The sequence below is a fragment of the Bactrocera latifrons genome, unplaced genomic scaffold, assembly GCF_001853355.1.
Source record: "Bactrocera latifrons isolate USDA-ARS-PBARC rearing strain unplaced genomic scaffold, ASM185335v1 scaffold_71, whole genome shotgun sequence".
In the NCBI taxonomy this organism is placed as follows: domain Eukaryota; kingdom Metazoa; phylum Arthropoda; class Insecta; order Diptera; family Tephritidae; genus Bactrocera; species Bactrocera latifrons.
Window position 1 is genome coordinate 87,449 of NW_017537390.1, and position 21,274 is coordinate 108,722.

At 35.2% G+C, this 21,274-nt stretch overlaps 1 protein-coding gene across 6 annotated transcripts; it reads right to left on the minus strand.

Annotated features, from left to right (window-relative positions):
- Positions 1-881: 881 nt before the first annotated feature.
- Positions 882-20,950, minus strand: LOC108976022 (MAP kinase-activated protein kinase 2). Of its 6 annotated transcripts, none has more exons than XM_018944915.1 (7): positions 20,746-20,950; positions 4,437-4,759; positions 4,293-4,357; positions 4,019-4,225; positions 2,446-2,873; positions 2,255-2,381; positions 882-1,621 (listed from the first exon to the last, which is right to left on the minus strand). In XM_018944915.1, exons 2-6 carry the CDS (start codon positions 4,742-4,744, stop codon positions 2,286-2,288), a joined length of 1,104 nt encoding a protein of 367 aa, XP_018800460.1. In that variant the 5' UTR covers positions 4,745-4,759; positions 20,746-20,950; the 3' UTR covers positions 882-1,621; positions 2,255-2,285. The 6 variants fall into 6 exon arrangements, with proteins under 6 accessions (XP_018800460.1, XP_018800459.1, XP_018800461.1 ...); XM_018944914.1 differs by having other exon boundaries at positions 4,437-4,777; XM_018944916.1 differs by having other exon boundaries at positions 4,437-4,777; positions 20,858-20,945.
- Between the last annotated feature and the right edge of the window lie 324 nt (positions 20,951-21,274).

A 21,274-nucleotide genomic window follows, 5' to 3' on the forward strand; every position in this document is an offset into this window, starting at 1 on the left:
AAGGACCCAACGTAAACAAGCGCATTATTTTCAATTTAAGCTTAAATCATTTTACTTACATACATATGTACATTTTTAAATCTAGATTTTTTTCCTATTTATTTTACGGGGATATTTTGATTTGGTCCTTTGCAATAAATGTTTTATCTCCAAAGTAAGTAAACACAAATTAAAAAAAAAGGATATTTTAATACAAAAATTGCCGCTCTACATAAAAGCTGTACTATTTTTGTACATCAAAACATTGCTTTAAAAGTTATACGCAGTTGAAAGTTATGCGCCAAAGGTACTGTATTCATATAGTACACCATGCCGTATGAGCAACACAGAATGTTGTGTAAGCAGATCACTTGTATGAATGCTCAGGCGATTTGATTTAGTATTTTAACTGCGTATAACTTTTAAGGCAAAGTTTTTATGAAAAATCATTTTTTATAGAGCGGAAAATTTTACATTAGATTATCACTTTTTCAAATTAGTTGACTTACTTGCCTACATTTATCTAAAATCTTTCTATAGTACATATGATTTAGGCGCGGTTTAAATTGAAAATAAAGCGTTTGTAAAAAACAATCCACTTGGAGAATATCGTACACCCTAATATAAACGCGAAACCTATTGTGCATATAGTATGAATGTCATATATAGTTTATATAGCTATAGAAGAAGTCTAACTACATGCATATGTATACATATACATATATGTATGCATGTGTGTTTGCTGTAAATTTTTTACTATTTGTCGTTGACAATTTTTTAGGTTTTTCGTTGCAATAAAGCAGTTTATTTTCGGTCCACACAAAGTCTTCTTGAGTAAGCAGATTTTAATTATTAAAAACTTCAAAAACAAATGCAAAGCAAACAATTTAAGACATTAAAAACTTCTGACAAAATGCTTGATAACTGATTTATCAATATGTTTTTATTTTGTTTTTAATTACATACACAAATATTATATGTATGTATAAATGTATTTTTTGTCACAAAAATCACTTTTACCTCACGCAACCGTTTTACATTTAGCGTATTTTAATAAACTACAAATGTATACGTCAATACCTACATATGTTTGTATGTATTCAAGTATTTATATATGTATGTATATTTAAGTGAAGTAATCAATTAATTAGCGTTTGCTATAAGCAATCAACGCGCATATTCTAATCTACAAAACTAAGCTTTTACACAGTAAAGGAAAAAGAGCACTTACGTGTTTTACATATATGTATGTATGTATGCTATATACATACATACATGTTTATTTATGCACTTATTGGTAAATACTAGTTATTGTATTCATGTAAAAATAACACAAAAACAACAGCAAAATTGCTGCATTTATCAATTTAAAAAACAAAAATTAACCGAAATCTTCGAGAGCTGCTGTGTATCGCTTGTAGATACAAACGAGCTCCGCACACGCCTCGAGTCCATTTACCATCTACGTATTTATGCTTTCGCCTGCTCCACTAAGTGTGTATGTATGTACATATATAAGCATGTAATTTGCTTTGCTGCATCAATCCTTGCACTTACAATTATACTTTCCTTTCACATCTTAATTCAACATATATGTATATACGTATGTATGTTTGATTATTGATAAATCTGCGACAACTCACTGGGGAAAAAGAAAGAAAGAACTCGTTGTTAAAATGCTATTACAAATTTTCAAAAACATAAATTTTTAATATTATAAATAATAATTTATTAAGAAAAACCATTTGGGAGATTTGTAGACATTGACATTGATCATACTTTCAGACAAAAAAAAAAAAAAAATAATACAAATACGGGCCCTTGAGTATTTTTTATGCCTAAACCTTATTTTTTAATTTTTAAACAAAAATATTGCATTTGTCAAAGCTAAATTAACTTGACGTCTAGATTTAAAATCTGATCAAATTTGACCCGGACTGGCAAAAAAAAAGATTGCATTAAAATCTAGATTTGAAATCTGATCAAATTTGGCCTGGACTAACAAAAAAAAATTGCATTAAAATTTGTAATTAAATTTTTATCAAATTTGACCCGGATTGACAAAAAAAATGCATTTTCACGGTTTCTAATGCAAATTTTTATATTGACACCAATAAAATAGGCTGCTGTGTCTATACGAGCACAAGTACTCTACACGCGGAAGGCTTTATGGGCTAGTCCGGGTCAAATTTGATCAGATGGTGAAATGAAATGAAATTGCCTCAATTACAAAAATGTTTTAGTTGAAAAAATAATCAATGAACAATGATTTTACCTTTTAATGTTTTTAACGCGCTGAAAACTATTTACTTTTTCTTCTGTGCCGCCAATTCTTCCTCTAACTTTTTTCGCCGTTTCGTCAGCAATGCATTGTTGGATTTGTCCAGCGCTTTCACATGCATCTAAAGAAATACAAAAATATAGTAAATTCATTGAATTACTTACTCGCATATAATTTGAATTTACTTTTTCGCTCACCTGATCGTAGTCGACGCGCATTGTAGCCAATGAACGCGTCATTTCCTCTTGCACCTCCGGCCATGTTTCCTCACCCTCCTTGAGCATGCGCCCCGTGCAGAGCGGTGTCTGTGGCACTTGTGTATATTGTGCGATCCATTTATTTCTGATCACTTGCTCGATTGTCAAACGTTTGGTGGGGTCAACATTGAGCATACCCTTGATTAAGTCCTTGGCTGCTTGACTAACGTTGGCCCATTCGGGATTGGGAAAGTCATATTGACCGGTGCGTATGCGCTTCTTCATGCCGGGTGAAATGGCCAGACCGTTGTTGCTGTAGAATGGTGGAAAACCGCATAGCAGTATATACATGATGACACCCAGCGACCAGATGTCACAGCTTTTGTCGTATTTCTCGGGGCCAAGCACCTCGGGAGCTGCAAGTGGTGAGGCAATAGATTAGTTAGTGGAATTCTCCATTCTGCTAACGAAAATCAACACCGAATAAGTTAACAAAAAGTCCGAGGGGCGGCGTATTCCTCCCTTCTTTGTTTAACCTCTTTAATTACTTTAATTACAAAGGGAACTAGTGAAAGAACTAGGGGAATATGTAACATCTGAAAGTAAAGGGCTTTCTCACTTCTCTTTTTCATGCAGAGAACATAAAAGAATCGAAAAGTTTAGAATAGACTTAATACAACTTGTGTATCCGATCTTATAAGTTGGCAAAGCGTGTGGGGGCCAATATAAATTTGCTTACGCTTTTCATTAATCTATCTTAATGAGGTATTTGAAAGTTGCAGCTCTCGAATGCTTGAGTTTGCAAAAGTGGGACGAGACATTTCTACTTTGTCTTCATCCGTACAGCTTCTGTAGCTGACTGCCGGTAAGATTCCCATCCTAAGAGCGTGGACGTGGACGGTGGATGTGGACGTTCAAAGCCGAGCCGAGCGTAAATTCGTATGTTACGTAAATGAGAAAATGCGCTCGCCACTGGCACCTTTGGGATTGCCCATAACTAGAAGGGGCTGAGGGCAAAGAGCTCACGGGATCTCTTCGTTCGACCTTGGATCAAAAGAATCTTCTGAAGTAGAATGCACGAGGAGGCAAACCGAACTGTTTCCATTTTACCGATAGCGATGGTAGGATGGCTCTCCTTGCCCACCAGTCAGCTTTTCAGTTACCTTGATTCATTGATTCTGCTGTGGTCTTGCATATATGTATACTAGTCTTATCACAAAGTATTCGATGCCACTGATAATAAGGTTTGGCATTCCTTAACCAGCTTTGAACGCCCGGCTTATTTTGAGCTTTTGGTAATGTTGAATCTTGCACGACTCCAGATTCAGGCGGTTCTTAGAACATTGACACCCCTAATTTCACGTTCTTCTGCCTCGTTGAATGGCCAGTGATTATTCGCTCCACAGATACGTCAAAAATTGTCACAAATTTAGAAAAAAGAATAAGCACCCGATATTCAAAATTCGATCCAGTCCTTTATTAACAAACATACCCGACAACTCAGCTTTTGATAAAATTTTGGACCGTTATCATAAGTATTTATACACGATTAGAGACTCACCAACATAATATGGCGTATAGCAGGGAGTTTGTAATGTGTCCTTTACAAACGTCTCCTTTGCGAAACCGAAATCTGTCAATTTCAATATGGCATCCTTATCATTGCTGGTATACAGCAGATTCTCTGGCTTTAAGTCACGATGCGCAATATCTCGACTGTGTAGGTAATGTACGGCAATGCAGATTTCATGCATGATCTGTGCGGCCTCTGAGCAAACAGAATGAAAGACAATACAATTAAACAGTGATAAGATAATGTGAACTCCAGCACTTACCACGCTCCGAAAAATTGCCATCGGCGTTGTCTTGTATGCGCTGAAACAGTTCACCACCCTCCATGCTGGAATAAGCAAAAATTACAAAATCAAGTAAATATTTTATGAAAATAATGCAAAGATTTAATAAAAACAACAACTCACCACTCCATCACGACGAGCAGACATTTGTTGCCGCCATATGTGTTCTCGTATACGTCGATTATGTTGACAATATGCCGACAACCGCTCGCACGCCAATGCAAGTCCACTTCGCGCCTAGCCTTCGGATTGTCCAGCAGCACTTTGAGTGCATACTTTTGTTTGGTTTTGCGATTGGCGCACTGCACCACCTTGCCGTTGATCCCTAGGCCCAGCACTTTGTTCGAGATCTCGTAGTCGTCGACGAGCGGTGTAGTCTTCGCTTGCCTCTGTGCGGCGTTAGTATCCGCTTTCGTATTAATTTTGAACATGTCTTCTTTGAGTCACTGCAAAATTGTGGCGAACTGAAATTAATGGGTCTGATTAGACAATACGCATACTTAGTGTAGAGGAATGTAGAAGTGGAACTAATATGGCACTAATACAAATTTAATGTGTTCGAAATGTTTGAGTAATCGGCGGTAAGTGACGCTCACTTTTGCATGTTGATGTTCTCATCGGAAACACTCATCATTTCGTGGGTGGTTCAGAGCAGATAACACTTGAAAGTATCCGATTTTATCGTCGTTTATATGCTTATCAATATTTATTTTCACTTTACGCCAATCAATATTTAATGATAAATTGGCGTATTATCGCATAATTTATATCCTATAACTCATTTCTAATTGCTTTAGTTAGGTTGTAGAGGCGTTGATGAGTAATGAGTTTCAACCTACTCAAGTAATAAAATCACAAGCTATATTAGGATATGAATAAATCGTTTCAAAGCGAGATGGGTATATCGAAGAGACCCGGGTTCACATACACTCGAGGACAAACATGATTCGAAATTAAGTGAATAGACAAACATTTATTTTCTAGATTGATACCACTTTGTTTATGTGCGTGTGAAGTTTAAATTGACCAGTCCGGGTCAAATTTGATCCTGACAATAAAGTACAGTAAATAGTAAAAATCCATTAATTTTGAATTAAATTAAAGGTTTCATCGAGCATAACTACAATGATCCGATTTAGGTCAAATATACACCGTTTGTTCGACAGTTTATTGCCATTCTTAAAGCAATTCTAAAATGTCACTCTTTCCTATTATAAAATCCTGGGTTAGGTGACATTTTCAAGCTTCTCTTGATACGAACTTGTCACTATGAAAATCAGTCGCCATAGACGGCTATAGGTAGTAAACAATGTGTGCCAGCTCTGGACTATAACGTGGATGCATAAAAACGTTCCGGTGGGCTGTGTTGTGCTGAAGGAATACAAATCCTACCATATTGGCCAAGCTTGGCCGCTTCTGTGCGATTCCGGGCTTGCTTTAGACGGTCCAATTGTTAACAGTACAGGTGTGAATCAAGAGTTTGGCCGTATGAGAGACGCTCATAATCGATGATTCTTTGCGAATTCCATCAAGCATATAGCAAAACCTTTCTGGCCGTTGCTATTGGCTTGGCCATTAAGGGTTTACGGGTTTCAGAAAATCATTTTTTCAGTGCCTTATTAAATTCTTCAAGATCTCTAGATTATTGTCGAAATTTTCAAGTTGATCCGCGTAGTAGTTTCGTATATACAGCCTTGAGAACTTCTGCACTCGAGGCTAGCTAGGCTAAGTGCGCCGTCTTTAAACGCGTTTTTCTCGAAACTGTGTTTTTGAAGTCGGTTGGCAAGATTTCTCCAGAATGCAAAATTTGACTCTTAATGGCTTTTCTGTCTCTTTCACTCAGGGCAAACTTTTTTAATTCTGTACTAATATGAACACAAGACAATTGTTGAAATTTTCTCTATATTCAGTAATAGAAAGTAAAGGGTTCACTAAAAATAACAAGCCCGAACCTTTCGCTATAATAAGAGCTGAAAGATGTTGATCTGTTGGCGTCTAGTAACCGATATTCCTCTTTGTAAAAAGAGTGAGAAATAATATCCGAAGCTTAACGTAATCTGAAAACGTTAAATTACTCATGGAGGGCTTAAGGGTGAATAATCTACCGAAAAATAATACATACTTATATATTATATACTTAAATTAAATTGAATCGCCCCTATATGGGTTAGTTATGTCATACATACTCCTTTGATATTTTCCTTTTGAGCTTAGGATTTAGTAGACAATTTGAGTCGGAAAGAGAGTACATATTTGACTCTTGTTTTCTTATTTGATTAAAACATGAATAATAATATATTTTTGCAAAAGAAAAGGTGACTGACCTACCTGACATATATTTATTTAAAGAACATATGGGTCAGTGCAGACCACAAGACCTACTCAATATCCAACAATAACCACAATTAAGTCACACGTGCTTCAACGTTGCATGTTCAAGTGATTCAGATAGACAGGTTTTGAAATGGAAATTTTCGGTAAATCCATTTTGATATTAACTTTCCAGCAATTCAGTTTTCCGCGGAATCATCATGCATTCAATATAAATAAATTAATTTATGTACATATCTACACACATAAATACAATTAATTCATACGTAATTAAAAGACTTAACAAATGAATTCATTTCACATGAAGCTCCATGGATATACATACAAACATATGTAGTATGCAATACATGGTAGTATGCATAATCGTACGAACTAATGACTTTCCAAACAAGCTGGCGTTTTTGCGATTTTAAATTAACAATCAAAAAGATAGGTTAAGTTTAGCTAAAACGGTTATTCTGTATAAAATTGAACGGTGCATTAACAAAAATTGGTGTTTTTTCACTTTATCTAAGGGCAAAAAATAGTAAGACTTTTTCATTCACATTTTGCGCGAAAACCCATTCGTCCTCATATTTTTTTTTCTAAGTTGGTACTGTTAGGGACTGTCAGTGACATCTGTGCCAAAGGCCACTTCAAAATAATCATTAGTGTTTAGTACACGCTTGTCCTTCTGAAACACATAAAGTGCATTTGACGATTTTCAGGATGAGTGAAATTATTCAACCAAGAAGTTCCATTAAATTTTGGGTGCGTCATCAAATTTATGGTGCCGAAACGTTCTGAATGTTGGACGAAACCTTCGGTGATAATTTTTTGTCGCGAGCAAAAACACTTGCTTGTTGTAAAAAATTCTCAAAGGGGGTCGATAACGCGTTGATGCCGAACCATGTCCGGAATAGCTATCAACATCAACTGATGATCAACACGTCAATAGAATAAATTAATTGATGCTTGATTTTCGACGATTAACAGTCAGAGATCTTAATGGCATTGTTGGAATATCGGAAAAATAGTTAAAACCAATATATAGGTCCTGAGAAAAGTAAAAGCGATTTGTTTCCAAAATCCCTAAATTTTTTCCTCGCGTTGACGCCTGTGAAACAATGCTTTCGGATCAGCAGGATGTCATGAAATGTACTATTACTGGCGATGAGTTTAGTATTTAGTTTGGTGATGCACCCCGAATTCCTTCCGAACGTCCAAACTCCCAACAAGGAATACTTTTTTAATTCTGTACTATATTATTTGAGTGTTGTGTGTCGTTTAGGCGCAGCTATTCGTGAAACGTGGCCGTAAATATGGGCCGAGAAATCTTAGTTTTTGCCTACGCATACTGCGTTCTTTTCTTTCTTTGTGAGTTTTCCTCAATTTTTCAACGAATATAGCGCCGGAACCACAGTCTTCATCTGATTTAGGTCCGTGTGACTTCTGGCTATTCAATAAACTCAAACGACCGCTTCGGGGAAACTGTTTTGAATCAATTGAAGATATTAAACGTGAATCTCTACGCGCAGTGAAGGCTATTCCGAAATTTGACTTTGACAACTTTTTCGGAAATTGGAAAAAATATTTTGCACTAGAGTATTGTGGCAAGGGGATTACTTGAGGGGTTTAAGAGTTTTAAAATTATGAACAAAAGTTTTACTATTTTTTGCCCTGTAACATAGGAGATCATTTGAGCCATAATCTGACCAAATCAATTCTTATTTTACTTAACAGGCAAATTTTGAGGTTATATTGAACTGTTAATATATTTTGATATATTTATATAGTTAAGATTTTATTGCTACATATTTCTTGAATATAAAAAATTGGAGTTGGAGGAAACATTAAATTTAATTTGGTTCCGTTGAGAATGCGAAATAAACGTGAATCGCTAGATAAAACATATCGGTCATCATTGCTACCACTGCCGAAGCGCGACATCCCTTAACCTTTTTATATGTATAAATAGTTATGAACTAGTTGGTATTGGTCCAGTTATTTATGCTGCCCGCCGGTTTTTGCGATGCATCCGACTTAATCCATAAATTCAATTGAGTTCATTTGTACCTTTGGACATACATGTACCTATTTATGTATAACTGTATTTATCATGCATGCACAAAGTACAGTTCTATAAGCAAATTATGCGATTTCAATTGTCTTATTGAATGCCTGCAATTGTTTCGCACAATTATTCGAAAGAAATTGTGCAACACTTATTTTTGCAATAAAACGGTGGAAATTTTTTTCAAGCCTTAACGATCGGAATAATTTCAAACAAGCAGCCGCGTTTAAAGCGCCAGCGCCAGCGCATGTCATGAGCGCTGCATTGGAAAGCATATGGGGAAGCAAAGGTACATGTATGCATATACATACAGCACATATGTAGATATGTATGTATAATATGTGTCCAGTTCGCTTATATCTACTGTTGCGGCGCTGTTGCAACTAATACCGATTGCAACAACATTGTTGAACTTTCCAAACGCAGCGCCTACTAATGCGCAATGCAAATTTTAGACGCCTGCGCAAAAAGACCACATTGACAATTAAGCACAAAGCGCCGGAAAAAGTTCTAAAAAAGTAAACTCGATTTTTACCTAGTCATATAAGGTCTTAAAAGTCGACTCTTGTGTTGTTGTGCCAAGGCAAATTTGTAAATTTCAGCAATGCGAAAGCGAAAAGTGAAAAATAACACGAAATGCGGTTCAGTGGCTCCGTCCGTCAAATGGAAGTTGAGTTTGATATATAGTATTTGCATTTTTGTGCAAATATTTTACAATGCGTGACGTCATTCTTGTGGCATTTGTGGTTAATTAAATTAAGCTTATATTTTCATGAGAAGCGTTTAAATATAGATTTGCATTTTCATAATATATTCAAGCAAATATATACATATATACTGTCTAAAACTATTTGAGTACGAACATAATAATATACCATCTGTTCAAAATTGACTCGGAATATAAAAAAATATTCACATATTTTAATAAAAACATTTATTATAGTCCTGAAAATCGGCTACTGAGTGAGATATGTATATATATACAAACATACGTAAAGATAATAACAATTTGAGCTTGAATATTCCAATATACCATCTGATCAAATTTGACCCGGACTGGTCATTGAAAACTGCGTGCTCAAACCGAATCGATAAAAATTTTTCTGTAGATTGGTACAGCATTTGTTCTGCTATGTGAAGTTTGAACTGCTTATGTCAATTAGAAAGAAAGGAAAAAGAAAATTAAACAACAATTTTGCTTGAAATTTGTTTCCAAACAAAACACGGCTACGGAATCGTTAAAAATGTTTCAAAGGTATTTTGGGTGTCTATTTTATCGCGAACACAAGTATTTGAGTAGTACAAAGCATTCAGTCAAGGTCGGGAAGCCATCGAAGACTAGTCTCATGAGTGTCGTCCATCCACCTCTGTTAATGACGACAGCATCAATAATTTAAAAACCTGTGCTTGAAAATCATCGTGCTGGCTTCATAAAGATACCAAAGGATCTCAACATCTCTTATGGATTGACTCAAGACATTTTGGTTCATATTGTGGGTATGAAGTGTGCCAATGTAATACTCGTACCAAACGATCAGACTATTTTGAAAAGATAGCTACAGTCAGCAAGCGCATTATTACTGGTGGGTTTATGAATAAGACGTCGAAATTGTGCATTCACCACGACGCTACAAAATTAGTCGTAACCGAAAAAATCAAAATTTGTCGAAGCCACTGACTCGCCACAGTCGAGACTTAAGCCAAGTGCATGGAAAATTTGATAAGTAATGATAGCATTGGCTCGGATATAGCAGATTATGCAGACGGGTATAAAGATTTGTGTGGAAATGCGTTAAAATCTAATTATTTTTATCAGTCCGGTTTAATTTTGATCAGACGGTACATATTCTTACTATTGTATATATAGACAACTATTTAAGTTTAAATATTTACAGACATATACACACGTACGTAACCATTTAAAATTTTAATTAACCGCCCGAGAGTGCCGGTGGGCTCGTTAGCTAGCTAATGTCACTTCTAAACATACACACACACACACACAAACATACATATTAACACTAAACGTCGACTGATAAATATGACAAGAAAATATACAGACAAACGTGAAATGCGACAACTTGTTTTTGCTAACCTGTTTGGCAACGTACCGTTTAAGACCAGTCTGTGCGTATGTGTGTGTGTGTGTTGTGATTTTTGTCGTTTGTCGCAAAATAAACAACAGCAAAGAAATTTAGAACTCAACCGCAACAAGTGGAGAAATGCTAACAAAAAACGCACACAATAGCGGTCACATGTGCGCACACATACATACATACATATAACCATGTTTGCTTATTATATAATATTTTATAATTATGTGCATATCGCCGAGTTTGGTGATTCTGTCATATCGTGACAGCTGATAACGCCACCAATCCGTGATAATGTAATGCTTTAGCCAATATCTGTGCGCACGGACGCCAATAACCCCGCATTGTGGTCGATTCGTGGCATTACATGGTGGTGAATATTCCCTTTTTAAGAAGCACGTATCTATGTTTGGTATTTAATGTTTGTCAGCTGTCAGACAGCATGCGGAAACGACGTCAGTTTTGCTCATTCGTGCAACTTGTGATAAAGGTAGAAACAGATTGAAAGGTCGTTGTCGAGGCATAAGCCGTTGATCCATGAGGCATTTAAAAGACTTTTTGACATCTGACGTGCGGTCATGCAAAGTCAACAAAATTTGGCAGCTTTCGCTTTCACTGAACGCATATATTTTTGATACTTGACAACTTAAAATTTTTAGGTTGTATGTGACAACTTTGTAAAATATAAACAAGAATAATCGCAAACTTCGGTCACACCGAACTTATAATACACATCACATTTATGACAAGAAAAAACGTTAACTTCGTTTGCACCGAAGGTATCACATACAAAAAGGTTGCTTACAAAAATTTGATGACTCGTTCTGTATGCTATAGTAATCCGATTGAAATAATTTCTGCGGAGATAGCATCATTGCCTTAGAAAATAATCTATGAAAAAATTCATGAAGATATGTATCTCGTCAAATGCGTTAGTGGTCCAATATCAACGGTTCCGACAAATGTGGAGAAAAAGACTAAAGGGCTAAAACGACTCAATTCATCACACTCATTATTTATATATGTATATCTTTTATAGGGTCTCGAACGTATCATTCTGGAGGCACAAAATTCCTGGCAAACCTACACCCAAGGTATAAAAATTATCTTCATTTTGATTGGTCAGTTTGTACGGCAGCTACATGTTATAGTGGTCCATTCCAAATTTCGTGAGGATATCTTGTGAGACAACAATCTTTTCTTACAAGAACTTTATTTTGATCGGTCAGTTTGTAGGACATTTACATATATGCTATAGTGAACTGATATCGAACGTTCCACCAAATATAAATCGTATTAGGTGAAGAAAGACTGGTGCAAGATTTCAGACTAATATTTCACAAACTGATGGACTAGTTCCAAAGATTAGCTTTATGGACTCAATTCGAAAGATCGAACCTTTCTGAGTCCAAACGGTTGGAATTAGATTTTCTGAACTCCCCAGTTATGTTAGAAAATCAGAGCGGTGGTGTCAGTTTGCATATAGATCTGCAACCTGACTGCGAACGAAGTTCTGGAGCTACTAAAAGACGATTACATTCAATGTCAACGTATAACTTATGTCATAGTTATAATATAGGGTAACCGAAAAAGTTGTTTCGTATTTCTAATCAAACTTCAACTATTTTTTTTTTTTTAATATTTATAATCAACTTTAGTGAACTAAATATGTACCCTTTGGTCAACCACTTTTTGTCATTATTCCCTCAGTGTAAAGCTCTTCTAGTTTCTCGGCGAAAAACTTCTCTTGAAGTCATCTTTACTTCATTAAGGGAGTTCTGCATTGACCGAAACAAATGGTAGCCCGACGGTGCAAGATCAGGTGGATGCATCAATACTTCCCAACCAAGCTCTACCAATTTTTGTCGAGTCATCAAAGATGTGTGTGTGGTCTGACGTTGTTCCAATGGAAGACGAAGTCCTTTCTGTTGATGAGTTCTGGCCGTTTTTTTCGATTGCTGGCTTCAATCTCATCAGTTGTTGACAGTAGAATATAGAATCAATCGCTCGACCAGGGTGGATCAGCTCATAGTGGACGATTGCTTTCCAATCCCACCAAACACTCAGCATAACCTTTCGAGGTGTCGATCCAGGCTTTGCAACCATTTGTTCAGCTTCAACACGCTTGGACCATGATCTTTTTCGCACATTATTGCTGAATTTGATCGACTTTTGGTCTCCTGTTACCATTGGATTCAGAAATGGTTCGATTTCATTTCGTTTCAGCAATTATCCAATATATTAATTTGGTGCATTAAATTTTTGACAGACAATACCCCAAACATCGAGCCAGAATTTTTTTAAATGGTTCAAACCCGTTTGATGATGGATGTTAAGCTCCTTAGCGATGTCATGGCAGCTTATGTGACGGTCCTGGTCAATCTTATCCATAACTTCATTGGCTTTTTCAACGATAGGTTGTTCAGAGCGAGGTAAATCTGTCACATCGAAATTTCCAGAACGGAAGCGAGCGAACTACCCTATATTAATTAATGGTAAAGCGCTGAAGGCTCAAGTGGCACTTAACATTAAGCCTGACTGTCGTTGATGTAACGGCAGAAAACGTTCTTCAAAAATGTTAAGTCATGTTGCGGAGTTGAAAATACTTGACAGCATAAAAATCTGGGACGGGTCCGGTTTTGTCGACCCAACTATCATTAAACATTCAAAAACAGTACGCTCTCTTCACCAGCTAGACTCCGACGCTTATAAAGCTACTATATATACTGCTATAGGAAACTAACTGATATGTGAGGTCAACTAGGGAAGTCTATTCCAAATTTAATTAAGGCCAGGTAATATTGGAAACTCATAAGGTTAAAGATGCGATATATTTATATTTTCTGCTGATAAACTGATTGAAGTACTCTAGTCAGAGTCTCAGTAGCCTAGAAATATGTCCGAAGGAAATTTAGCTAAGCTTATAAAGCTTCCAACGCCCACTTAGGTAGCTCTATGAAAAATTTAATATCTTAACAATTTTACAGCTGACAACGTAGGAAGGCAAAATCTTAAGTCTGACTGCGACAAACTACCGCTAGCCATATTTTCTTAAATCTGCATGATGGCGTAAAACGTAGATGTCTTCCCACGAATATATGATTTTCACATCGTATATAATAATTCTAAATGTATATAAAAAATGTATTACCAAATATATTAAAAAAAATCAAAGGAATGTAGTAGTGCGGGTACAAGCCGGGGCGCCCACAAGCAAACTCAAAATTTGCTTTTGAATTTAACGCGCCCATTCGTATTCGTTTGGGCACGCTAACTATTAAAGTCACACATACCAACACACATACAAATATAAATATGTTTGTTTTATACACTTTTGTTTGTACTCATACATATTTACATACATACATATGTATATGCGAGCGCAATTACTTTTGTTGTTGTTGCTGCTGTCGCAAATGGTACCGTCTAAAAATGTACGGTACGCTTCATTTTTGCGCTGATGGATGGCTCAGCTTTGTTGTTGTTTATTTTGCATAATATGCGAGAATTTTTATTTTTAGTACTATTTGCCAATACTAAAAGATTTTCATGCACCAAACGACCAACTGACGTCGAAGTTATAATTTATGTTAAATATTTTCTAACTTCTTCACTTACTCCATTCGTTGGCAGGTGCGATTTTGCTCACTACTTACTAAACGCCTATTTATAATAAATGTACTAAAGTTGTGTATGTGTGTTTGTGTGGCACTTTGTAATCACGCAAACATTTATAAAACGCTTATCAATTTCGCATTTCAAGTGCCAACGACAATGCCATGAATCCGGCTTGTCGATTTGTTTATAATTCAATGAAAATGTGAGTGCCAAAAGCACGCGTCGCGCACTCTGCACACAACTTAGTAATATGCATACATATGTAAGTCACACACACACAAACTTCTGATATATGACTACTTAGCTCAACAAATTGTTCGGTTAATGCACATTTTGATTTAGTTTGCAAAATAATTTAAAAGAAAAGTTTGTTTTTTTTAACAAAATCGTATGATATTGATAAAAACAATTAAAAACATGAAAATAATGAGAAAAAAAACTTCGTTTGCACTGACTTTTTCCTCATGAGAACTTGGTTTTGAACGTTCAGTTTGCATGGGAATTGTATGCTACCGTTATTCGATCTGAACGATTTCTTCGAAGATTGTGTTATTGTCCTAGACAATAAACCAAGCCAAACTGCATGAAAATATCTAGTCAAATGAAAAAGTTTTCCATACAAGGACTAGATTCCCATTGTACAGTTTGTATGCCAGCTATATACTGCAGTGGCCCAATATCGGCGGTTCCCACAAATTAGCAGCTACCTGGGGAGAAAAGGACGTGTGAAGAATTTTACATCGATATCTCAAACACTGAAGGACTAATTGGACGGACATGACTAAGTCTAACAGCTCATAACGCTGACCATTTACATAAATATTGAATGAGGTCTCCAACGTTTTCTTCTTTAAGGTAAACTTAACGTAAGATTTTTCAATCTCTGTCTGTTCGTCAGTCCAGTGTTTGTTTGGAAAGTAGTAGGACTGATTTTCTTCCGCCGCGGCTGTATTTCGGAGCATGCGCGTACCGACTGGATTGCGTAGAGTTAACGAACGAGCTGGTCAGTTGTCTCCGATCAGCTGGAGAGTCAGGGAAAACATTTTCGCGCGACGTGTTTCTGTGAGTGATGCTAGCCGGAAATGCAGCGCCCTCTAGAGCAGAGGTACGCGATGAAATTATATGTAAAACTCGGTAAATCTGCGACAGAGACGTTTGATATGATCAAGCAGGCTTACCCAGATGTTGCTTCAGCAAGAAGTGGTGTGTTTCGGTGGCACCAGGCCTTTTTGGAGGGCTGGAAAGAGGTCGCTGATGAAGACAGTGCTACGAGACCTGCGACTTCGACAAACTCCAACAAAATGGCTCGTGTGCCATCGTGTGTAAAGTTTTGAACTCAGGTCGTCAAGTAAGTATTTGTTTAATTGCCCAGATGTTAAATGTATCAAAAAATGTGGTTCATGACATTGTGACGGAGTATTTGAACTGACGACCAGAAATTGCAGCGAAAGTGTGACAAGAATATTTGAACATGTGTGAAAGTGACCCGTAATTACAGGAGACAGGCTGACCTTTTTTGTTTCGTTGCTTTCAGACGTCAGAGGGGATCCAAGCAGCATGCACCTCGGCTCTCTAGGCCACACCGCAGAGTGCCTTCCGTGACGTCCTCAATGCTTGGAAATCGCGCTGGCAGCACTGTATCGACGCAGAAGAAGCATATTTTTAAAGTTTTTAAGGAATTGTAACAATTGGTTCAATACATTTTTTTAAATCGACTTAGGCCTATTACTTCCGGATAAACCTATTAAATTTGGTAAAATTTAATCAAGTCATCGATGAAATTTCCAAAAAGGTGTCAAACTTCGGTTGCTTCCACCGGCTGGGATTCCATTGTGGCAATATTGACCAATAAACTTCTAAATAAGTAGAAAAATCGGGTTATTGTTTAAATGTCCTTGTTAGTTATACAAATATCCCTTTACTTTGCAGTAGATATCTCGTACAATATATGAGATATATTTAGCATATATTATTTTTTACCACAAATATTAGTTAGACTGAGAAAACATTGCTTTACTAGAAGCTTTTCCAGACTCTGTCTGCCCGGATGGGCACATTACTTAAAATAACTTTAGAGTTTAATTAAGAAGACTATTCTGTTCGAATACTCTTAACTAGGATATTTTAAACACATTCTATGAAGATTCAAACGTTTTGTCCAAATAAAGAAAAAGTAAAAGGTTGTAAATGATAATATATTCTATTAAAATTTCTCAATTGAACATTTCAAAACTTATGATTGAAGTATCCGAAAGTGTGAGGGTACATTACTACATATGTAAGTCGGATTCTTGGAATTAGAAGGGAGCTTTTCTAGAAGCAAAACCCCCTACTTTTAGTTTTTTTATTTATAAAAATATCTGTCCTCGATTCTTCATTTCTGCTTGCTGTCCTTGAGCTCTGTTCTCTTGTCCAAAAATGTACATGTAAAAGCGATTACATTTTTTTATTAATTTTCCAAACTAAAGATTTGAAATATAGTATAGCTTGTTCTAGAAAACGTAAGCCTCGAAATTAAATGTTTGTTATGGCGAAAAAAAAAAACGTTTCTAAAAAGTAGATATAATTTACTTACATACTATATATACAAATAATCAAACTTTTGTACACACACATACTGCTCTGAGAAAAATATTCAATGCTAATAAAATTACTCATCTCTCGATTCATTAGAAGAGCGTCAGCACTTTATGTATAATTTGCGTATTTATTAGCTTATTTATTTACAAAAAACGGACCATATTTGTATTTGTAAATGATCCAGAGTAAAGCGCAAATATGCGGAAATGTAAAGATTTGCTAACACTATGAAGATTAATTGAAACTTATTTAAATGCACGCGTGTGCTTTTGTGTGTAACGAAGCGTAGTAGAATGGAAGAAAGTTTACAAACAATCAGGTTATTTAATTAAGTACATAAGAATGTGGAAAAAATTAACAGTTTTATTATAGAGTTATGCACCAAGTTCAAAGTTGTGATCAACAGATGTAAAGATAGTTTTTGAGAAAGTTTAAAACAGAGAGAAAATGTTTGGCGCGACAGATTTTCAATGATATTCAGTTTTATGTAATATATGTATGCATGTACATATATGCGATATGTTTAAGACATATGTTTATTCTCCATGATATATTCTGCCACAAACGACGAAACCCTATGTAGAAAGACAAATTTTATCAAGAGTCAAAGGTCATACCAAAACTATAGACCTAAATTTCCTTAGATTAGATTTTTGCTTAGATCCATTGATTACCAATAACTATTTAAATGACCAGGTTTAAATTTATTAGTGTTAAAATTTTCATAATGCAGTTATAACCGATAAATTAGTTACTTCTAACCGGTAAAAAGAATTATCAGTTCACTAACCCTATATTCTAAGAAGCTTATTGTTGCTTTTCACATCATACATTCTAATCTTTTTTATTAATCAAAAAATATGAATTTTAGATAACCAAATAAACAGCTATACATACATACATACATATATAAATGAACATTCTTCGTATGTATTCTTCGTATGTAAATAAAACGCTTCTTTTCAGAGATCAGCTAATCTGACAAAAACAAATATTTTTCCTAACAAATACAACACAAATAAAAAATTTTAGTTTTCCTGTTTACTCGTAATCAAATGAGTTTGCAGAAAATAGTTTGAAAATCTTCCACATTAGCGTTAGGCGGGCTGCGTGTTCAGATTTTGTACATACTATGTACATATATAAATGTTTTGCACGTGAGTTAATTTTTAAAATAAAAAAAAAAAAAATCATTTAATTAAAGCTCAGCAAGAAAATTGATGATAAAGCAAACTTTTTTTGAAAGTTAATTATATCGCGGTGTTTTGAATCTATCAGTTGAAATTCTGGTGAAATAAATTTGAGGATCGCTAGTAAAGTAAAATTAAAATAGAGAAATCTACAAGGTTTTTTTAAATTGATGTAGAAATGTGGTCAACTTCGGCACTAACGAAGCTATAATGCCACATTTTATACAAAAACTTGATTTTAATCGATCAGTTTGTATAACAGCTATATGCGCTGGTGATTCGATCTGAACAATTTGTTGGGAGATTACACCGTTGCCCTGAAAAATAGCACGTGCGAAATTTCATGCAGATACCTGGTCAAATAAAAAAGTTTTCCATAGAAGAACTTGTTTTGGATCGGTCAGTTTGTATGGCAGCAACAAGCTATAGTAGTCTGATATCGGTATGTCCGAGAAATACGAAGCTATTTCGGGTCAAAAAAGGGCTGGAAAGTATTAGATCGATATCTCAAAAAAGTAGGGATTATTTAATAGATCCGGTTCAGGTAAACAAATTTTTTCCAACGAAATGAGAAGCAGCTGATTCCATTTAGTACATCTGAATGCCATTTATATAACATTTCAATAATTTACATTAATTAACTATAATTAATTTAAATTTAAAATTTGCTTTTAGTCTGACATGTGCATAATAATATTTATATTTACATAAAATTTAGAACTTTCGGCGTTAAGTTTACTTTAAGTCGAGGTGTGTAAATATTGCGATTATAAATTTATTTGAAATTAAAATTAATGCAATATCATGAGTGCAAATTAATATGAAAAACACATATTTAGTAACGTAATAAACTTTGGCTCAATCGTTTTCTTCACTGTGGATTTATAATTTTAATTGTAAACTCAGCGGAAGTTAAAAATTTACGTCACGGGAAAATCATTTATTCTTTTCATTTGTTTTGTTCTAATTAGAACGCAATTAGTATGAAGTCTATGACGTGCTAAAATTTCGCATTTGCTTAATAACTGTATTTATTTCTAAAACAATATTTATCTGCATGAGCGTTGCTATTTAACTAAATATTTGTTTATATTATTTAAATAATTAAATTAAAAAAAAAAAAAAAGATTTTTAAATTCAGAAAATATAACACTGATAACATTTGCACTTACAAACGCACACACGTCCACATTTATAAATGTTTATGAATAAATTTGGCGCAAATTTTGCTCTTAAAAGCCCACACAGTGCTTTTCACGCATTTACATACACTTTTTCGTTATGAAAACTTTGCCAATAAAAAATGCTTTTGTTTACATTCCACATAAATCATTTTACGCTGTCAAATTCACGTTTGCTTTCATCTCTCTGCCGAACAACAAGTCAGGCGTCGACAACTCAATCTGAACAGTAGATTTAATATAGCGATGATGATTTATCCAGCGTGCGTCGACAGATAACTTAGTGCCAGCTAATCTACTTCTACTACTGGCGTTGGTGCTCATTCTTGTTAAAACAAAACATTATGCCTTTTAGTGGTTTCGGTCTGGAATTTTACATATATATAATGTGTATGTATGTGAATATGCACATATATATGTACATACATCTACATAGTTTATTATTTTATGAGGTACATTAGTGTCTCACCGCATGCCTGCACCATGAGCCACTTGACCACTGCTGCGTCGCAGTCGCGTCGCTCTTCATTAATTACCTAACCAAACGCGTCGCCGTCTCTGCAAAGTACGCAGTTCCGCCCGAACGTGTGCGCTAGCACATGTATACAGTTACGTACATAGATAACAAGCATGCATACACATATGTATATGAAATATACAACATTTGTATCTGAGCGGCACATACCTATTGACTATGTGGTAATCACCATATAACCACAACAGCAATACCAGCTGCCGATGAAATTTCAACGAGAGTATTTTGTTTGTTTTTCTTATTGAATACTATGTGCTAAGCGTTTATGGTGATCTTATTTCAACTCTTTTTTTCTGTTATTAAAAGAAATTAAATTCTTAATTCAATTAGCTCGATTTCAAAGTGGATAGTATGTTTGGTTAGTACAGTTCATCTCTAAAAAAAGTCTTGCGCTAAAAATTATACATATGTTTAATGCTATCACTTACTAACACATATTCATATATAGTACATATGTACATACATATATAATATATTGAAAACGAAACCTTGAATAGGTTTTTGTGGTGTATATAGCCAGCATATTGTTGTCTATTTTGTTAGACATTTTAAATCAACCAACTAACCAATTAGGTATTATTACACCGTCGACCGATAGACCTAAAAACAAGGGCAGCAGGCAGGCAGACAGGCAAGCGGCCAACTTAGCTAACCGTTTTCGAATACGTTCAATGAATCATACACGTACCCGTAATGCTTGTCTGCCTTTTAAAACGCACCGACCGACCTTCCCTTCCAGCGTTTCGACTTTCTCACCGTACATGCGTCCACCGATTTTTCATTATTTCACAAGTTTTACAATATTAAACTCACAATCGTTTTTATTTGCGCTGATTCAGTATTTAACATACCTTGTTTTTGTAAATGCTTTACACGTTTCACTTTTCTTTATTTCACTATATACAATATTGGTTGAATTTTGTAAAGGTACAAAATGGCTGAAACCAGAAGAAAAACAATTACCGAGATGTGCGCTTTGACTTGGTTTAGTATATTCAAAAAAATTTCCACAGTATCGGCGAGATGCAGATACTCGCACGGCTTGTCACACACCAACAATAAAAGCAAACTGTCTAATTGGAGGCAGCATTCAAGCGCTAGTGTCAAAGTGACATTGCTACCAACCGTTTTGTATTTCCATCATTTGACAAGTGCTTACACCGGATACGGCGTGAAAAAGGAAATGAAAAATATTTTGGAAATGTTAATTAATAATAAAATAATTTAATTTTCTTAACAAAGCATTGTTCACAATGAAAACAATTCAATATTTGCATTTCTTTTAAATAACACTTATTATTTTTAAAAATCATTTACGTGGCGGTGAATTTAAATATTGCAAATAGCCAAAAGAAACTAATTTTTCTCCACCACAAACAA